The 22031-nt window shown below is 37.3% G+C and overlaps 1 protein-coding gene across 1 annotated transcript in view; it reads left to right on the forward strand.

The window, feature by feature from the left end:
* Positions 1–22031, forward strand: part of LOC306843285 (NAD(P) transhydrogenase, mitochondrial-like) — a 26154-nt gene continuing 4123 nt past the window's right edge. The window contains exons 1-17 of the mRNA XM_079374670.1: positions 1–243; positions 1329–1558; positions 4541–4758; positions 4847–4934; positions 6907–6995; positions 7075–7262; positions 9005–9330; positions 9914–10064; positions 11853–12014; positions 12858–12968; positions 13412–13557; positions 13952–14147; positions 16794–17027; positions 17189–17349; positions 18996–19175; positions 19257–19416; positions 21327–21408. Of these exons, the coding sequence (XP_079230796.1) occupies positions 141–243; positions 1329–1558; positions 4541–4758; positions 4847–4934; positions 6907–6995; positions 7075–7262; positions 9005–9330; positions 9914–10064; positions 11853–12014; positions 12858–12968; positions 13412–13557; positions 13952–14147; positions 16794–17027; positions 17189–17349; positions 18996–19175; positions 19257–19416; positions 21327–21408 (2825 nt within the window). The 5' untranslated portion in view covers positions 1–140. The remainder of the gene's footprint in view (positions 244–1328; positions 1559–4540; positions 4759–4846; positions 4935–6906; positions 6996–7074; positions 7263–9004; positions 9331–9913; positions 10065–11852; positions 12015–12857; positions 12969–13411; positions 13558–13951; positions 14148–16793; positions 17028–17188; positions 17350–18995; positions 19176–19256; positions 19417–21326; positions 21409–22031) is intronic.

Consider the following 22031-nt stretch of genomic DNA (forward strand, 5'->3'; position numbering starts at 1 on the left):
GATCTCGCGTTGCGGTCCGAGAGTGGCAGGTGTCTTCACCCGGCCTCACCGCTGCTGGAACATGTGTGTCTGCGTCTGACAGCGAGCGTGTGTGTGTGTGCTGCTGAGACTGTGTGTTTTGTTCCTCAGACGTCTGAGACATGGCGTGTCTGCTGCGCTGTGTGACCTCCTGCTCTGTGCAGCGGACGGGGAGAAGATTCTTCCAGACCTTCCCTGTTCTGTATGATCAACAGGCTCATAAAGGTGAGGCGGGCCCCTCAGATCTATAACTCGGTTCATTTGAGGTCAAACTAGAGCAGGAGCTCTCAGAGAGTGTCTTCTTTTCAGCTGAAAGTTTTAAGTGATGTAACACATGTGAATGTATCGTTCTGTGGTGGAGATAAGCGAGGTCAGTTAAAGGTGAACTCGAGATGATCTTTCGCTCTCAATGTCCTCGTGAAATGTCCTTATCATTGCATGTCACTTCCCTTTAGTTTATGTTTGTGCGACTCTGCCACTGGATCTCTGCCAATGAGCTTCTAATAATGTCTGCTGCCTCGCTCTGATTGGATGTCGTGATGCCAAGTATGGAGAGAAATGTGTTAGCTGATCCGGCCGTGACGCTAAGCTGCGCCGAACACCGCCCGTCTGTGTGTGCACTCAATGTTTCCACTGTTGCATTGTGAAACAGATGCACTGTAAAACCTGGAAAAGAGCTTTGTGGGAGCCACACACTTCACGGAAAACTATGGACACTTATTAAACCACAGAATAAAAATGGAACTATAACGTCTTTCTCAGAATTCAAAGTTTTGTATCGCAATTCTGAGTTTACATCTTGCACTTCTAAGTTTATTGCAATTATGAGTTTGTCTCACAATTCTGAGTTCATTTCTCGCAATTATGAGTTTATCGCAATTATGAGTTCATATCTCGATTCTGAGTTCATATCTCGATTCTGAGTTCATATCTCGATTCTGAGTTCATATCTCGCAATTCTGAGCTAAATTGTGAGGAGAAAAGACAGAATAGTGAGATAAAAAGTCACAAAAATTAATATACTTCCTTAGAAAAAGGCTTCACAGAGTAATGTCCTATTAAATAGGTTTTCAATTTATGGTTAGGGTTTAGGTTAGAGTTAATCTATAGTAATTCTAAGTAGATTGTGCATTTTCTTTTCTGAAAATACTGTAAATGATATTTGCTGTCCAAAACTCACAATGCTGGAGTGTTATTGGTGGTTGCCAAATTGTCCTGAGTTGTTTTTTAGCACATTACTATGCAGTTGCTGGGGTTTCTGAGATGTTCCTAATGTAGGTGTTTTCTTCCTGTCTCTGTGTGTGTGTCAGGTGTGCGATATAAAGAGGTGCTGGTGGGCGTTCCTAAGGAGATCTATCTGAATGAGCGGCGGGTGGCCGTGTCTCCTGCGGGCGCAGAGTTGCTGGTCAAACAGGGCTTCAGGGTGCAGGTGGAGTCCGGCGCCGGACGCGAAGCCAAGTTCTCTGACGATCAGTACCGGGCCGTCGGAGCCCAGATCACCGACACCAAGGGAGCATTTGGATCAGATCTGGTCCTGAAGGTGAGAAACATGTCTGTTTAAACCAGGTTCAGGCTGCTATATAAAACTATAAAGCGGTTTATGTCCTTCTGCTGATGCATAATCACAGCAATTACACCTGCTTTGGTACTGATGTGATACAATGGAGTTTAGCCCAATTCTGAGTTCATATCTCAATTCTCAATTCATATCTTGCAATTCAAAGTTCATATCTCAATTCTGAGTTCATATCTCCCAATTCTGAGTTCATATCTCAATTCTCAATTCATATCTTGCAATTCAAAGTTCATATCTCAATTCTGAGTTCATATCTCCCAATTCTGAGTTCATATCTCAATTCTGAGATTACATCTTCCAATTCTGAGTTCATATCTCAATTCTGAGATTACATCTTGCAATTCTGAGTTAATATCTCAATTCTGAGTTCATATCTCAATTCTGAGTCTCAATTCTGAGTTCATATCTCAATTCTGAGTTTACATCTTGCAATTCTGAGTTAATATCTCAATTCTGAGATTACATCTTGCAATTCTGAGTTCATATCTCAATTCTGAGTTCATATCTCAATTCTGAGTCTCAATTCTGAGTTCATATCTCAATTCTGAGATTACATCTTGCAATTCTGAGTTCATATCTCAATTCTGAGTTCATATCTCAATTCTGAGTCTCAATTCTGAGTTCATATCTCAATTCTGAGTTCATATCTCAATTCTGAGTCTCAATTCTGAGTTCATATCTCAATTCTGAGATTACATCTTGCAATTCTGAGTTCATATCTCAATTCTGAGTTCATATCTCAATTCTGAGTCTCAATTCTGAGTTCATATCTCAATTCTGAGTTTACATCTCGCAATTCTGAGTTAATATCTCAATTCTGAGTTCATATCTCAATTCTGAGATTACATCTTGCAATTCTGAGTTCATATATCAATTCTGAGTCTCAATTCTGAGTTCATATCTCAATTCTGAGTCTCAATTCTGAGTTCATATCTCAATTCTGAGTTCATATCTCAATTCTGAGTCTCAATTCTGAGTTCATATCTCAATTCTGAGATTACATCTTGCAATTCTGAGTTCATATCTCAATTCTGAGATTACATCTTGCAATTCTGAGTTAATATCTCAATTCTGAGTTTACATCTCGCAATTCTGAGTTCATATCTCAATTCTGAGTTCATATCTCAATTCTGAGTCTCAATTCTGAGTTCATATCTCAATTCTGAGATTACATTTTGCAATTCTGAGTTCATATCTCAATTCTGAGTTCATATCTCAATTCTGAGATTACATCTTGCAATTCTGAGTTCATATATCAATTCTGAGTTCATATCTCAATTCTGAGATTACATCTTGCAATTCTGAGTTCATATCTCAATTCTGAGTTCATATCTCAATTCTGAGATTACATCTTGCAATTCTGAGTTCATATCTCAATTCTGAGTTCATATCTCAATTCTGAGTTCATATCTCAATTCTGAGATTACATCTTGCAATTCTGAGTTCATATCTCAATTCTGAGTTCATATCTCAATTCTGAGTTCATATCTCAATTCTGAGTTCATATCTCAATTCTGAGTTTACATCTCGCAATTCTGAGTTCATATCTCAATTCTGAGTTTACATCTTGCAATTCTGCGTTCATATCTCGCAATTCTGAGTTCATATCGCAATTCTGAGTTCATATCTCAATTCTGAGTTCATATCTTGCAATTCTGAGTTCATATCTCAATTCTGAGTTTACATCTTGCAATTCTGAGTTCATATCTCAATTCTGAGTTCATATCTCGCAATTCTGAGTTCATATCTCAATTCTGAGTTCATATCTCAATTCTGAGATCATATCTCAATTCTGAGTTCATATCTCAATTCTGAGTTTACATCTTGCAATTCTGAGTTAATATCTCAATTCTGAGTTCATATCTCACAATTCTGAGTTTACATCTTGCAATTCTGAGTTCATATCTCAATTCTGAGATCATATCTCAATTCTGAGTTCATATCTCAATTCTGAGATCATATCTCAATTCTGAGTTTACATCTAGAAATTATGAGTTCATATATCAATTCTGAGATCATATCTCAATTATGAGTTCATATCTCAATTCTGAGTTCAAATCTCAATTCTGAGTTCATATCTCAATTCTGAGTTCAAATCTCAATTATGAGTTCATATCTCAATTCTGAGTTCAAATCTCAATTCTGAGTTCAAATCTCAATTCTGAGTTCATATCTCAATTCTGAGATCATATCTCAATTATGAGTTCATATCTCAATTCTGAGTTTACATCTAGAAATTATGAGTTCATATATCAATTCTGAGATCATATCTCAATTATGAGTTCATATCTCAATTATGAGATCATATCTCAATTATGAGTTTATATCTCAATTCTGAGTTCATATCTCACAATTCTGAGTTTACGTCTTGCAATTTTGAGTTCATATCTCAATTCTGAGTTTACATCTCAATTCTGAGTTTACATCTCAATTCTGAGTTCATATCTCAATTCTGAGTTCATATCTCAATTCTGAGTTCATATCTCAATTCTGAGTTCATATCTCAATTCTGAGTTCATATCTCAATTCTGAGTTTACATCTCAATTCTGAGTTTACATCTCAATTCTGAGTTTACATCTCAATTCTGAGTTTACATCTCAATTCTGAGTTTACATCTCAATTCTGAGTTCATATCTCAATTCTGAGTTTATATCTCAATTCTGAGTTCATATCTCACAATTCTGAGTTCATATCTCAATTCTGAGTTTATATCTCAATTCTGAGTTCATATCTCACAATTCTGAGTTCATATCTCAATTCTGAGTTCATATCTCACAATTCTGAGTTCATATCTCAATTCTGAGTTCATATATCACAATTCTGAGCTTACATCTTGCAATTCTGAGTTCATATCTCGTGAACATACCTTAACACTGGCTGTTTCAGCTCATATAATGAGTGTTTTTGAGTGTGGTTTAATGATTGGCATCTGACGTGTGTCGCAGGTTCGAGGGCCGGTGTTTAACGAGGGTTTGAAGGTGCATGAGGCAGACCTCCTGAAGCCCAGATCCACACTGGTGAGCTTCGTCTACCCGGCGCAGAACCCCGAGCTGATGGACAGACTGAGCAAACAGCAGTGTACGGTGCTGGCGATGGACCAGGTGCCACGGGTCACCATTGCACAGGGATATGACGCGCTCAGCTCCATGGCCAACATCGCAGGGTGAGACGAGACCGCTGATCCCGCTCTGTGTGTGTGTGAGATCTCTGTGTGATGATGATAATCTCATTCATAACGCTCTCGTCCGCAGGTATAAGGCTGTGGTTCTCGCGGCCAATCACTTCGGAAGGTTTTTCACTGGTCAGATCACAGCGGCAGGAAAAGTTCCTCCGGCGAAGGTACAGAACACGTCTGTCCAGGATTATTATAGTTAACTAAAAATAAAGCTAAAACCATTTATTTTTTAAAATTGTTACTTCAAGTAAAATAAATGTTCATTAAATTTAACCTCTTAACTGTCACCCTTAACTGTTATCTAATCATGACAAACTATATATGTGACCCTGGACCACAAAACCAGTCATAAGGGTCAATTCCATCTGAAAGCGGAATAAATAATCTTTCCATTGATGTATGGTTTGTTATGATAGGACAATATTAGGCTGAGATACAACTATTAGAAAATCTGGAATCTGAGGGTGCAAAAAAATCAAAATATTGAGAAAATCTCCTTTAAAGTTGTTCAAATGAAGTTCTTAGCAATGCATATTACTAATCAAAAATTAAGTTTTGATATATTTACGGTAGGAAATTTACTAAATATCTTCATGGAACATGATCTTAATATCCTAATGATTTTTGTCATAAAAGAGAAATGTATAATTTTGATCCATACAATGTATTGTTGATATTGCTACAGATATACCTGTGCTACTGATGACTGCTTTTGTGCTGCAGGGACACATATATAGTTGTAAAGGTCCATTTTAACACTGTTTTTTGTAGAACAAATGATGTAGGAACAGTAATAGATTCATTTATGGCAAGAGTGCACCTATCTGTGCATCTACATCTTAACAGGAGTTCTGACCTTTGTCACAAAAAGTGACTTTTTCCCTATCACATTTTAGAAATCATCATAAAGTATTTATCAAATGAAAGCTTAAAACCTCAAAATTCATCCTGTGGAAACCATTTTAAAATCAGACATTGAATTACCACAGAAATGGTACAAAATGTATTCGTTCATGAATTACTGTATAACAATTTAAGTTTGAATAGTGCACTTTTACGTCTATATTAAAACATGGGGGATGACAGTTAAAGGGTTAAAAACTTTAGTTTCCAAGGCAAAATTTCTTATTTTCATTTCAACTTTATGTACTAAAATAACTAAAGCTAAAACTGAAATAAAAAAAAACAGGAATCACAATATGGCCTAATGTGATTATACTTAAAAAGGTCGCAGGACGGTAACATTTGGAATATTATTTAACACATTTAATATACAGATTTTACTAGTATTGTATTTTTACTAATATTTTACTAGTATAGATTGTACCAGTATTAGTATAAGTTTAAACATGTTATTATTGTATCAATAAAATCCAATATTGACCATGTGATAAATTCAGTACGTGAATACATTGAATTTAACATGTGTTTAAACCTGTTTGCAGTTGAATATGTTAAATTAATTAAATAATCTGAGATGCATCATTTATTTTGAGGGTTGTTGCTGGTGCAGGTCTTTTAAAAAGTCTTGAATTATAAAAAAAAAAACTTTGCTGAACTTGTTTTCTGTGATTTTTAATGGACAGGAGCGTCCCTGTAAGGTTTGATTCCCAGAGAATGCATGAACTCAAAAAAAAATTATAAAAAAAATAACCTACACTGTAAAAAAAAAAAAAAGTTGAGCAAACTTAAAAGTTTAAGTCAACCAGCTTCAGCACATTTTTTGAGTTTTCTCAACTTGTTAAGTTTATGCAACAAAAAGTTGAGAAAACTCAAAAATATGCTGAAGCTGGTTGCCTTAAACTTTTAAGGTTGCTCAACTTTTTTTTTTTTACAGTGTAGAAGTCCTATGAATAAATCATCTGCCAAATACATGTAAATGTAATATTCCACTAGATCTGATGTTTTACTATTACAAATATTTTTTTTCTGTGAAATGTTTTGTTTTAAAAATCTTTATTTGGAATGAATGTCACATGATGCTGACATTCAGACATTTTTAAGTATTACTTAACTCTCCAAATATACACAAAACAGGTGAATAAACAAGGCTTTTGCTAATTGAATATGATTTCTCAAGCTTTCACAGAAGCATTAGCAAAGTAAACATTACTAAAAGGAGCGGTGTGTGTGTAGGTGCTGGTTATCGGTGGCGGTGTCGCGGGTCTGGCTGCGGCGGGAGCTGCTAAATCAATGGGTGCCATAGTCAGAGGATTCGACACCAGGTGTGTGTGACGTGGCTTTATCAGTCTGAACCTGAGATCAAACTGAAGCCGTTCTGACTGTCTGTGTGTCTCCTGTTAGACCGGCAGCACTGGAGCAGTTCAAGTCATTCGGAGCGGAGCCGCTGGAGATCCACATCGCCGAGTCGGGCGAAGGGGTCGGAGGATACGCCAAAGAGATGTCTAAAGAGTTCCTGGAGGCAGAGATGAGTCTGTTTACCAAACAGTGCAAGGACGTCGACATCGTCATCAGCACGGCTCTGATTCCTGGTGAACACAGCATAGAAAACTAATTATTTGTGCTGTTTATTTCTTATTGTTTACAGTCAAACCAAAAATGATTCAGACACCAGATATTTTTTTAGTAGTGGGTGCAGGACACTATAGTTCATTTATGTAAGTGAGGATAGCAAAATAAAATAAACTGTGACATATTACACCCAAAAGTTCTTCATACAGTGGACTACCAGTAAAAATTTGGGAGCAAAAAGTATTCAGACACTTTGAGCTGAATCTTGAATCTTTAATCAGGGCAGAAAGTCTTCATAAAGTCGTGGCATTAAATATCGCATGCACTGCAAAAACGAATATCTTCCTCAGTATTTCTGTCTTGTTTTCCAGTAGAAACATTTAAATGTCCCTAAATCAAGATACATTTACTGGAGATGCAAAATGAACACATGAGGTCTTGTTTACTGAGAAGCTGAACAAAATCAAGTGAGTTTATGATTAAAATGAGAACAAATGGGGAATGAAAGCTTGCTTTCCTTTTGAATTAAGTTGATTTTTCTGAGCCCATTGGCAGATATTTGTTCTTGTTTTAATCATAAACTCACTTCATGTTGATCAGTTACTTAGAAAACAAGACTTGCTTTATTATTTTGCTTCTCCAGTAAATGTATCTAAGAATCATTGTACATTTGCACTGGAAAACAGGACAAAAACACTGAGGAAGAACTTTTTTGCTTTTTTTGAGATCAGAATTCAGAAGGTTGAGTAAAAAGCTATTTCCATATTCTAGTGTTTATGAAAAAAAAAAACATTTTTTTCTCTCTCTGTAAAATGAATTAAAAAGTAATGGAGATGTGTTGTATTTTCAAAATCTGAAGTGTTGCTAATACAAGGCATTCACATTTAGAGAGAATATTGACATGCCGACCGTTTTTAGCGTCGTTAAACTATCAAAAGTGGATTCGGACCAGCTCTAAGTGCACCTTAGATCGTTAAAACAGGGCTAGACCAGGTTTTAGTTGCTCGATGGCGCAGTTGTTTTTATTTGCCTCACAATAGCAAAGCTCCTGAACACACCTTGTTTTCAGACCAGCACACTCATGTTCGGGCTGAAACTAGCAAAAAACACTTGCATGGCGCCTGGCATCACATTGTGCCGGGTGTATGATGGGCCCACTGTGTTCTGCTCAGTTTATTCCTTAATTTTTTTAACTCTTAAAGGGTTAGTTCACCCAAAAATGAAAATTAGCCCATGTTTTACTCACCTTCAAGGCATGCTATGACTTTCTTCTTTCAGACGAATCCAATCAGAGTTATATTAAAAATTATCCTTGCTCTTCCAAGCTTTATAATGGCAGTGGATGGGTGTTTTTTTGACATCTCTCTCTCTTCTCCACACTTCCAATGAATCACCAAGTGAAAGTGAGAGAAAAGTGTTTATAACGTTTTAAATATGGATATTTTTCATACAAAAATCACTACAGGAGGCCTTTATTCACTTCCCGGATCCATGTAAGGCACATTTTATTATGGATGGATGCGCTTTATTTGACTACTGTTGGACTGTTGAACAAAAACACCCATTCACTGCCATTATAAAGCTTGGAAGAGCAAGGACAATTTTTAATATAACTCTGATTGGATTCGTCTGAAAGAAGAAGTCATATACACCTAGGCTGCATTGAGGGTGAGTAACTCATGGGCTAATTTTCATTTTTGGGTGAACTAACCCTTTAAACTACTCCTCATAAACCCTAGTTTGATCAGCCGTGTGTGTTCAGGAAAGCGCGCTCCGGTGCTGATCAAGCGTGAGATGGTGGAGAGCATGCGAGATGGGTCGGTGGTGGTGGATCTGGCGGCGGAGGCCGGAGGAAACATCGAGACCACCAAACCCGGGGAGCTGTACCTCCATCGGGGCGTGACGCACATCGGCTACACGGATCTGCCCAGCCGGATGCCCACACAGGCCAGCTCGCTCTACTCCAACAACATCATCAAGCTGCTGAAGGCCATCAGCCCTGATAAAGAGTTCTTCCACTTTGAGCCCTGCGACGAGTTCAACTACGGGACGCTGGATCACGTGATCAGAGGGACGATGGTGATGAAGGTGATCGAACCCAAATAAACTAAAGCTTCCTCATTATATACATTCAAACCAAAAATGATTCAGACACCAGATATTATTTTACTAGTGGGTGCAGGATACTATAGTTCATTTATGTAAGTGAGGATAAAATAAACTGTATAAAATTCTTCATACAGTGAACTAACAGTAAACATTTGGGACCAAAAAGTATTCAGACTCTTTGACCTGAGCATGTTTTGCTGAAGTGTTTTTCTTTAATTGCTAATGTGATGTTTTTCCACCACAGACTGAACTAAATGAAGCATTGCTTGGTAATTAGTTGAGCTAAATTGGTTTTATCTAATTATGATCTTAAATTTAACAGCTGACAGCTATTCAACCCAATTCATTACATACCTTTCTATCAAAGTTATCTGACATTATCAAGATCAGTTTGTTCTGACAGTTTAACTCTGAGCTCTTCTCATATTTTATTACCATTTTCTAAACTATAGCGAATAAACTGTGATATAATGTGAGAAGGTGTCTGAATAAATTTTGGTTTGACTGTATTTCATCTGTTTGATTGTGTGTGTATATTCATGCTTTATTTTTCTGTTTGCAGCAAGGTAAGAATCTTTTCCCTGCGCCGCTGCCAAAAACCACTCCGCCGGCACCCACCAAACAGAAGAGCGTCGCTGAGCTGGAAGCTGAGAAAAAGGCAGAAATCTCCCCTTTCAGACGCACCATGACATCAGCGGGCGTCTACACAGCAGGTCAGAAACCAAACGAATGAATGAGCAAATTAATGAAAGGTAGGGATGCACCGATACCATTTTTTCACCGATCCGATCCCAAAGATTCTGAGTATCGGCCGATTCCTATCCGATACCAGCGTTGTTGTTTTTAAATCAATGTCGAATGCCTCAGTGTGGTGATCTGACCATTACTCTTTTGTGTGTTAAACACAATCTACTAAATATAGACAACAACTTCATTTTAACATAAAATAACAAATTAAAAATTATATCATCATAATCTATGACAAAAATACTATTATTACCCTTTTTTTTTAACTGCTTACACACATTTTCAAAACTTTGCCTCTTTTTTTTCAAAACTTTACACACAAATCCAAGAATTGCACACAAAATGCAAAATACCTAACATTTCTTGCAAAATGAAGCAATGCATTCAAAATATCACAAACACATCTCAAAAACAAACATTTGCAAACACCTTTGCCATAATATTAATCCCTGTTAGATTTTTGTGTGCTACATAGAGAACTGTGTTGTGTTTTGCAAAAAATGTTTTATGAAATTACAAACTGAGTCAAAAGAATTAGAATTAGTGCTAATGAGAATTAGTGTCTGGTTTTGCAGATTTGGTGTGTGCTTCTGCTGTTTGAGCGTCAGCTTTCAGAAACTGTGACAAGTAAAGATGTTGTGTGCAAGCGGCTGAAAAAATATTAGCAGATAATTCAGCAGCAAAAGTTATTCTAGGAAAAATCATGAGTACACAATAATTGTATAAAATCTAAACATTTAGTGAAATAACATTTAGTGGGGATCAAATATAAGTGAATAAGTGTAGGACTAAATCTGGTCAAATGCTACACATTGCTCTTTGTATTGCAAAATAAATTCATGAAAAACAAGTAAATATATTTATATATAAATATATGCTATAAATGAATGAATGCATGAGTAAAGGCATACATGAATAAACAAGCCATTGAATGAATGAATGAATTAATGAGCGGATCAATAAATTAATGCATGAATGAACGATTGAATGAACGAATACACGAATGAATGAACAGCTCAGTGAATGAATGCATTGCATGAATATTATAAATCAGGACAAAACTAGTATAGAGGTATTTTGTATGTTTTTATGTATTTTTGTGTGTTAATAATTAGAAATTTGTGTTTATGGAATGTTGAATCTGTATCTGCTGTGAAATCGTCTGTGTTGCTGATATGCCATTAAATTTAATGCATTTGAATTAAATGTGACCCTGGAGCACAAAACCAGTCATATACAACATCTGAAATCTGAATTAATAATCTTTCCATTGATGTATGGTTTGTTATGATAGGGCAATATTTGTCTGAGATACAACTATTTGAAAATCTGGAATCTGAGGGAGCAAAAAAATCTAAATATTGAGAAAATCTCCTTTAAAGTTGTTCAAATGAAGCTCTTAGCAATGCATATTACTAATCAAAAATTAAGTTTTGATATATTTACAGTAGGAAATTTACTAAATATCTTCATGGAACATGATCTTTATTTAATATCCTAATGATTTTTGTCATAAAAGAGAAATGTCTAATTTTGATCCATACAATGTATTGTTGGCTATTGCTACAAATATACCTGTGTTACTGATGACTGCTTTTGTGCTCCAGGGTCACAAATAATGAATAAATTAACAAACAAAGTAATTAAATTTACATAATTAATGAATGATTGAGGAAAAAAACAAATGCACAAATGAATGAAACACTGTTATGGAGGAACTCTCTCTCTCTCTCTCTCTCTGTGCTGTTGTGAAGGTCTCTCGACCGTGATGGGTTTGGGTATCGCCTCTCCTAACGCTGACTTCACTCAGATGGTGACGACCTTTGGCCTCGCTGGAATTGTGGGATATCACACAGTGTGGGGTGTGACTCCAGCGCTGCACTCGCCGCTCATGTCAGTGACCAATGCCATCTCAGGTGAGATCAGAGACACCTGATCATGTGTGTATGTGCTGATGTACTGATGTGTGTGTGTGTGTGTGCTGATGTACCGATGTGTGTGTGTGTGTGCTGATGTGTGTGTGTGTGTGTGTGTGTGTGCTGATGTGTGTGTGTGTGTGTGTGTGTGTGTGTACTGATGTGTGTGTGTGTGTGTGTGTGTACTGATGTACTGGTGTGTGTTTGTGTGTGTGTGTATGTACTGATGTGTGTGTGTGTGTGTGTGTGTGTGTGTGTGTGTGTGTGTGTGTGCACCTGGTATTTATCACGTCCTGGGGACCAAATGTCCCCACAAGGATAGTAATACCAGTAAATCTTAATCTTGTGGGGACATTTTTTGGTCCCCATGAGGAAACAAGCTTATAAATCATACAGCATAAAGTTTTTTGAAAATCTAAAAATGCAGCATGTTTCCTGTGAGGGCTAAGTTTAGGTGTAGGGTTGGTGTAGGGCAATAGCACATACAGATTGTACAGTATAAAATCCATTACGCCTATGGGATGTCCCCATAAAACATGGAAACCCAACATGTGTGTACTGATGTGTGTGTGTGTGTGTGTACTGATGTGTGTGTGTGTGTGTGTGTGTACTTGTGTGTGTGTGTGTACTGATATGTGTGTGTGTGTGTGTGTATGTACTGATGTGTGTGTGTGTGTACTGATATGTGTGTTTGTGTGTGTACTGATGTACTGATGTGTGTGTGTACGTGTGTGTGTGTGTGTGTGTGTATACTGATGTACTGGTATGTGTCTGTGTACTGGTGTGTGTGTGTGTGTACTGATGTGCTGATGTGTGTGTACTTATGTACGTGTGTGTGTGCAGGTCTGACGGCGGTGGGTGGGCTGGTGCTGATGGGTGGAGGTCTCACACCATCATCTATCCCTGAATCTCTGGCGCTGCTCGCTGCGTTTGTGTCCTCCATCAACATCGCAGGTCAGAGAAGAACCAATCTGAGAATACATCCCATAAACCACAACATATCACAACAGCCCATAAACAAGCAGTCCGCGACCTTTATGACATAAACACAAACTTTATATAATAGTAACTATAATGAACATTGGGAGTATCAATGTAGGTCAAATTAACCATGATTCATTTTGTGATTTTTTTATTTTATTTTATTTTCAAGAACTGTATATTTGTCAGCAAAAACTGGTTATTGAGGGTGAAAAGAAATATGATTTTAATTGGCATCCTTATATTTTTAGCATTTTAATGAAGTTAGGTTAATATTAAATATTAACCCCTGGTTGGCGCTCTTTTTTTCATTGGTTTTTCATATTTCACAAATTGAATCTATGGCTTTCACACAGTGCTGAGAAGCACAGATCACACACAGCACTGATGCCTGATCTGCTTGATCTGCTCTTCAGGTGGGTTCCTGATCACACAGAGGATGCTGGACATGTTTAAGAGGCCTACAGACCCTCCGGAGCACAACTACCTCTACTCTCTGCCCGGCCTGGCGTTTGTGGGCGGATACGGGGCGTCTCTGGCTGGAGGATACAGCATCGAGCAGGTGCTGTGTGTGTGTGTGTGTGTGTGTCTGTGTGTGTGTAGAGATGATGTATCTGGGCTTGGGTCTAAATCAGTGTGTGTGTGTCTGTGTGTAGAGATGATGTATCTGGGCTTGGGTCTAAATCAGTGTGTGTGTGTGTGTAGAGATGATGTATCTGGGCTTGGGTCTAAATCAGTGTGTGTGTGTGTGTGTAGAGATGATGTATCTGGGCTTGGGTCTAAATCAGTGTGTGTGTGTGTGTGTAGAGATGATGTATCTGGGCTTGGGTCTAAATCAGTGTGTGTGTGTGTGTGTGTAGAGATGATGTATCTGGGCTCGGGTCTAAATCAGTGTGTGTGTGTGTGTGTAGAGATGATGTATCTGGGCTCAGGTCTGAATCTGTGTGTGTGTGCAGATGATGTATCTGGGCTCGGGTCTGTGTTGTGTGGGTGCTCTCGCTGGACTCTCGGCTCAGGGCACCAGTCGTCTGGGTAATGCTCTGGGAATGATCGGGGTGGCCGGAGGAATCGCAGCTACGCTGGGTGCTCTGAAGCCCTCGCCTGAGCTCCTGTCACAGATGTCCCTCGCCATGGCCACAGGTGGAACTCTGGGTAAGAACTCATTCCTCCGCCGCTCTGGATTATTGCTCAGACTCAGACTGAAGGCCCGATCACACTCACCTACAGATCAGCTGATTTGCAAAAAAAGGCATAATATTACCTAATTTGATGTTCGAAAATATCAATAAAAACTTTCCATCGTGTACAGTTTTTCACTAAATAAGGCTGAAATGTTTCAAATTATACATTTGTTTCAGGTTTAGTGCATTTATCAAAAAAACTAAAGCAGTTAAGTCTTAATTTTAAGTCTGAGTTTTAATGACAAAAAGAAGTCTTCAAAATGTCTTGTTTTTCTTTACATAATGTTTTTCTTTTTAAATACTCCATTTAATGTCAAAGAACGAGTTTACTAATAAGTTCTTTTTTCATAAAATCTGTGATTTCTCTGGCTGTTTGGATGCTGTAAAAAGCAGAAAACATCAGGTTCATGTTTACATTTTCTTCCATAATTCTGACCTTGAAATCAGGATTCGGCATCAAATAATCTCATACATGCGAAAATGGACTGAGAATTGATCAGATATTTGTAATCTGGCTCAGATTCACATAGGAATTACGTGTTTGTGACTTCTTCACCACACAAATGGGTGTCCAAAGCAAAAATGCTATCAAATGGATCATATTTAGTGAGAAAATATGAAGTGAAAGAGCAAAACACACACTATGTTTGGAATCAGCAGCTCAAAATTAGTAAGAAATGAGTATTTGGATTTCATTCAGCACATGTAATGCAGTGCAGTGTTTTTACTCTATTTGTTATATGTTGAGTCCATCGTGTCTCAGGTGTTGCATTGTCTGAATAAATCTTGCATGCTCACAGTCTAATGTGACTTAGTGTGCTTCATCATTTTTGTGTGTTTTACAGAGTTGGGGGTAACGTATTAAGTCAAGTCACCTTTATTATATAGTGCTTTTAACAATAGAGATTGTGTCAAAACAGCTTTACAGTATCAAATAGGAAAATAGTGTGTCAATAATGCAAAAGGGCAATAGCAAACACTATTTTCAGTATTACAAGTAATGCAAGTAATCAGATTACTTTTTTTTAAAAGTAACTAGTAAAGTAACACATTACTTTTTAATTTGGAAGGAAATATCTGAATTACGTTTCAAATACGTAACGCCAGTTACTTTGTTTCCCATGTATTGACTGACAGCTCTCGTGTTGCCATGTTGACAGAAATCAGGAGTAAATGCAGTAAGTGCACTGTGTGAACATGATCTTACTGTAGTTCTAGACTAGTTATGAACATATATTTACTCATCTCACCTGCACAAAAACAGAGTATTCCTCAAAATCAATAAAAATAGTCAAATGCAAACTCAGAATATTATACAAACCGGCAATAATTAAATATGTTAAATAAGATTAATATAATTTATGTATCCAATCCCATTTTATTAACTAATGTCTTTGCTATTGACCATGATGATCCAGTTCAACCTAAGCAAAAATATTTGTTTGATTTTAGTTATTGCTGAATAGTGCTGAACTTTCTTCTCCTGCGTCATATTCTTCATGTGATTAGTTTGAGCGGCGTCCTCTACTGTACAGACCTGAATCTACATTTCCTTCAGCCTGAGGTGTATTCAGATCACTTTTGGTGTGAAAGAGCTTTTACATTTGTAATATAAGAACTTTTTTATATTAAAAACAAACAAACAAGCCCTGCCCAGATTTAAAAAGTAACTCAAAAGTAACGTAATGCATTACAACCCAAAAAACCGTCGTAACGTCGACCCAAATAAACGTAATATGTGTCCCTGCAGCACAAAAGCAGTCATGAGTAACACAGGTATATCTGTAGCAATAGACAACAATACATTGTATGGATCAAAATTATACATTTCTCTTTTATGACAAAAATTATTAGATATTAAGTAAAGATCATGTTCCATCAAGATATTTTGTAAATTTTCTACTGTAAATATATCAGCTTAATTTTTGATTAGTAATATGCATTGCTAAGAACTTCATTTGAACAACTTTAAAGGAGATTTTCTCAATATTTAGATTTTTTTGCACCCTCAGATTCCAGATTTTCTAATAGTTGTATCTCAGACAAATATTGTCCTATCATAACAAACCATACATCAATGGAAAGCGTGTTTATTCAGTATAAATGTATACATCTCAAAATTGACACTTAAGACTGGTTTTGTGGTCCCGGGTCACATATGACACATTGCGCTGTACTCTTGTGTCCTGTAACGCTCGTTTTTTGGGGTCGACAGCTTATAAAAATGTAGTTCTGGGTTTTTTAACTTGTTTGCTATACACCTTGTCACACAGCAGCTTTTAGACACTGTTCTGTTTTTTGTTATAAGTCAGAAATGACAAGGAGAAATGACTTTGTATCTGAAATACAAAGTCAATGGAGAGCACTGGATTACCCCCCCCCCCCCCCCCGGTGGGCGTGGCCTACATGAGCTCTGTCTCTATGTATTACTTTTAAAAGTAACTTTCCCCCAACACTGGGGATTAGTGACACACAATTTTCCTATTTAATACTGTAAAGCTGCTTTGACACAATCTGTATTGTTAAAAGCGCTATATATATATAAAGGTGACTTGATTTGACTTGTGACCTAATGTTGTTTATCACATTGATTGTGTGTTTTATGTCACATCCTCAGGTCTGACCCTCGCCAAGCGCATCGAGATCTCGGATCTGCCTCAGCTGGTCGCTGCGTTCCACAGTCTGGTGGGTCTGGCGGCAGTTCTCACCTGCGTCGCCGAGTTTATGATCGAGCACCCGCACCTGGATGCCCATCCGGCCGCTGGCGTGCTGAAGATCGTGGCGTATCTGGGCACCTACATCGGCGGAGTGACCTTCAGCGGCTCTCTGGTCGCCTACGGAAAGTTACAAGGTGGATTTGTTGAAATAAAACACAAAATAGCATCCGTTTTTAGTCGGGATCTGCGTGTTTGAGCCTGAATGTCTCTCAGTTGATCGTCACTGTGATTTTATTCATCACTTGCTGCTGATATCAGTTCATTGTGATGAGGATGAACCTGTGTGTGTGTTCAGGTGTGTTGGACTCGTCTCCTCTGCTGCTGCCGGGGCGTCACATGCTAAACGCGGGTCTGATGGCGGCGTCGGTGGGTGGGATGGTGCCCTTCATGATGAGTGACAGCTTTAACACGGGCATGGGATGCTTGCTGGGCGTCTCCGGCCTCTCCACTGTCATGGTGAGCTCAAACTCACACACCAAACACCCTAAAAAAGGGCCTTATGAAATCGGTTTTATTTTTTCCCAAATTCCGTTTTAATTTTTCTGGATTCCATTTTTAATGGAAAATTATATTTTATTAATCGAAAAGCAAGTCTAATTAAAGGGTTAGTTCACTCAAAAATGAAAATTAGCCCATGTTTTACTCACCCTCAAGGCATCCTAGGCAGTGTTGGGGAAAGTTACTTTTAAAAGTAATGCATTACAATGCAGTAATGCATGCGTTACTCCCTAAAAAAGTAACTAATTACGTTACTTAGTTACTTTTTATGGAAAGTAATGCGTTACGTTACTTTTGCATTACTTTTAAAATATGAGCAGGGCTTGATTGTTTTTATTATAAGTAGTTCTAATTATAGCAAATGTAAAAGCCCTTTCACACCAAAAAGTGTAATGAATAAACCTCAGGCTGAAGGAGGAGTAAATTGACGTCTGTAAAAGAACACAGGAGAAGAAGGTTCAACACTCTTCAGCAATAAAGAAACAATGAAGCACAATTATTAGTTTATCTAAAGTCATTTTTGCTTATTAGTATGGTTGAACTGGATATTTTTGTATATTCAATGTATTTATAATAGATATTTTTAAATATAACATTTAACAATTTTAAATATACAAATATAATGTTTTTTTGAAGAAGTTTCTTCTGCTCATCAAGGCTGCTTTTATTTGATTAAAAATACAGAAAAAATATAAGTACATAAAAATATAACAAATATAAATAATTTAACACATCCTTGCTGAATGAAAGTAGATTACGCTTTATTTTGATAGTCCACTTCAGAGATTCTACTAACTTTAATAACTTTGTAACTACATGTCTACTAATTCTCAGTAGGGTAGGTGTAGGGTTAGTAGAGTAAGTTGACATACTTTCAAAGTTTCTCGTAGTCAGTATGTTGTATGTTGTGGACCCATCAAAATAAAGTGTTAGCAGATATTAAGCAGACAGTCTACTAATACTCTAATGACTGCTAGTTGACATGTAGTTGCAAAGTTACTTACTGTTAGTAGAATGCCTAAAGTGGACTATCAAAATAAACTGTTACCGTATATCAAAATAGAAATCCATTATTTTAAATTCCAATAATATTTCACAATATTTTTTCTGTATTTTTGATCAAATAAATGCAGCCTTAATGAGCAAAACAAACTTCTTTAAAAAACTTTAAAAATCTTACTGATCCCAAACGTTTGCATTGCAGCGTATAAAATAAATGCATTTAAAAAAAAATAATTTGGACTCACAATTTCTATAACATACAATATTTTAGAGCTTTGTATAACTAGTAAAATGTATATTTGTTATAAAAATGCCAATGGCGTTTAAAGATGATTAATTTCCCTGACTTTTGGAGGTCTAGAAACACACTTTCTTAATGAGGCTTCCTCGTTTATCTAGGTTTACGAGACTGTGTGAATCCTGGTTCTTCAAAGATAAAAGAAAATTGAAATAAGAAAGATTCAGATTTTTTGTTATTTGTTTTTTTTCATGCTGGGAAACCCTAAACACAGTGACTGCCGCAGCAGTCCATCCGAACCCATTGTGGGAAGGCCTGAGTAACACAGGTGTGTGTGTGTGTGTGTGTGTGTGTGTGTGTGTAGGGTGTGACGCTCACCGCAGCCATCGGAGGAGCCGATATGCCCGTGGTGATCACGGTGTTGAACAGTTACTCTGGATGGGCGCTGTGTGCCGAGGGATTCCTGCTGGACAATAACCTGATGACCATCGTGGGCGCTCTGATCGGCTCGTCCGGTGCCATCCTGTCCTACATCATGTGTGTGGTGAGTGACCGAGAGCACACTGCCATTAACCAGAGATCATCCAGCTCTTCTTCTGATGTGTGTTCTTCTGTTCTTCTGCAGGCCATGAACCGCTCGCTGCCAAACGTCATTCTGGGAGGATACGGAACCTTGTCCACCTCCGGCGGGAAACCCATGGAGATCACCGGCACACACACCGAGGTCAACGTGGAGCAGTCGATCGAGATGATCAAAGAGGCCAACAGCATCATCATAACACCTGGTGTGACACACACACATGCACACACGCACATACACGCACACACACACACACACACACACACACGCACACACACACACAAACAAACACTCTTACAGAAGCATGAGGTGAATGATGCAGGTCATTAAATGATCTGGGTTTAATGCATGTTAAAGGAACAGTTCACCCAAAAATTACAATTCTGTCACTTTTATTCTATCTCAAGTTGTTATAAACCAGTATGTTTTTCTGGCCCCCATTGACTTCCAAAGTATTTTTAAAAAATATAAATTTTAACTTATTTTAATGTTTGTTTTGTCTTATTTTAAATCATTTTAAGTCATCTTGAGGTCTCTTGGATGAGAATAACTGGTTTAGACTAGCAGTTCTACAACAAACTGATTTTGACATCTGTACAGCTCAAATATTTGGAGCGCCTCATTTCTGCTCATGAATCATGGAGGTGTATGATCTCTATTCAGTTTAAGTGCATTACTGTTAAAATAGTTTTTGGGTCTTCGTTTGAACTGAAGGATGAGTTGAAATGATCTGTGGAGCATCAGATAAAGTCACTGAGTTCTGAAGCTGTTTCTCAGACGTTTGAACACAAGAGGTCAGTGTTTGTCAAAGGATGTGTGTGTGAGAGTGTCTGTCTCTCTCTCTCTCTCTCTCTCTCACACACACACACACACACACACACACACACGTTTCCCTGCTGTCTTCCAGACAAACCTGCAGAAACACCAGACGAAGCATTAAGCTCCACAGACACAATCAACTACAAACGAATCCGTCGGTTTAATTTGTGTAGTTTTTTCTTAATCCACATGGTTTCAAATCAGCTGCACAGAAATTCATAATGTTAATGTTTCTAATATCTTAATGTCTCACAGTCACAGTTCAGAGCTGGACGATGGGATAGTGTACATTTAGAGACGATATAAACATTAACCAGATGAGATTTGCTATTAGTACATATGGCTTAATGTGAGTATATGTATACAGCTAAAGCTGGTTATATGTGACCCTGCAGCACAAAAGCAGTCATGAGTAGCACAGGTATATTTGTAGCAATAGCCAACAATACATTGTATGGCTCAAAATTATACATTTCTATTTTATGCCAAAAATCATTAGGATATTAAATAAAGATCATGTTCCATGAAGATATTTTGTACATTTCCTACCGTAAATATATCAAAACTTCATTTCTGATTAGTAATATGCATTGCTAAGAACTTCATTTGAACAACTTTAAAGGCCATTTTCTCAATATTTAGATTTTTTTGCTCCCTCAGATTCCAGATTTTCATCTGCAATGATTCCAGATCATAACAAACCATACATCAATGGAAATCTTAACTGAAAGAAAAACTGAAACTGGTTTTGTGGTCCAGGATCATATATAGATACAATAGTTTTAATTTATGGCTTTAATTTCTATCATTTTGGTGTCAGGACAAACTAATTATTATTAACTGATAAGTATTGCATGATTTAAATAATGCATATTAGTTTAAACATTTGTTCCTCTAAGCAGTTTGATCAAGTCTTTCATTGTTTAATACATAATACGCCTACTTTAGTCTCAAATCAAATCCTAGTTGAGAAATCTGAGAGGAACCCGAGCAGCCTGGAAACACGGGTCACACATGTGTGTGTGTCTCGTCTCCACACGCGATCGTCCTGTAGGGAGACATCTGGAGTTCAGGGAACTCTGCAATCTGAATGCAATCAAACGGATTTCCCTGAAAGTCAGCACACACTGATGACACAATTCTCCACGCTCCTCCAGTTATTAGCAGCAAACCTGAAGCAAATGTGGATTTTGAGACATGTAGTTTGGGGGATTCCTCGCTGAGATTCTCAGAAAACACACACGAGTAATAACCCACATGAATCTGTGTGTGTGTGTGTGTGTTCTCTCTGCGCAGGCTGGGGTCTGTGTGCGGCCAAGGCTCAGTATCCCATCGCTGACATGGTGAAGATGTTGACAGAGCAGGGCAAGACTGTGAGGTCAGACGCATGCTCACACACTAGTGTTCAGATCTGATCACACACAGCAAAAAAAGGCTTATCTTAATTAGTATTTTTTATCTTGTTTCTAGTCACAATTTGTAAAAACTCTTAAATTAAGATGCATGCACTAGATAAGCTAGGGTGACCATATTTTACAATCAATGTTTTGCAGATTGTAGAAAGAAGAAAAGAAAAGAAGAAAATTCTTAAACCAAGAAGGATTTTCTAGACGAGTAAAAATTATTGTCTTGTTTTCAGAAAAAAACAAGTCAAAATTAAGTGAGTTTTTGCTTAGAACAAGCAAATGGGGTAAGCAAAATAATCTTGTTTTCTCTTTGAAAAGTATTTCACACAGGTATATTTGTAGCAATATCCAACAATACATTGCATGGGTCAAAATTATACATTTGTCTATTATACCAAAAATATCATTAGGATATTAAGATCATGTTCCATGAAGATATTTTGTAAATTTCTTACCATAAATATATCAAAACTTAATATGCATTGCTCAGAACTTCATTTGAACAACTTTAAATATGATTTTCTCAATATTTAGATTTTTTTGCTCCCTCAGATTCCAGATTTTCAAATAGTTGTATCTCAGACAAATATTGTCC

Source organism: Barbus barbus (genome assembly GCF_936440315.1).
Source record: "Barbus barbus genome assembly, chromosome: 23".
Taxonomy (NCBI): Eukaryota; Metazoa; Chordata; class Actinopteri; order Cypriniformes; family Cyprinidae; genus Barbus; species Barbus barbus.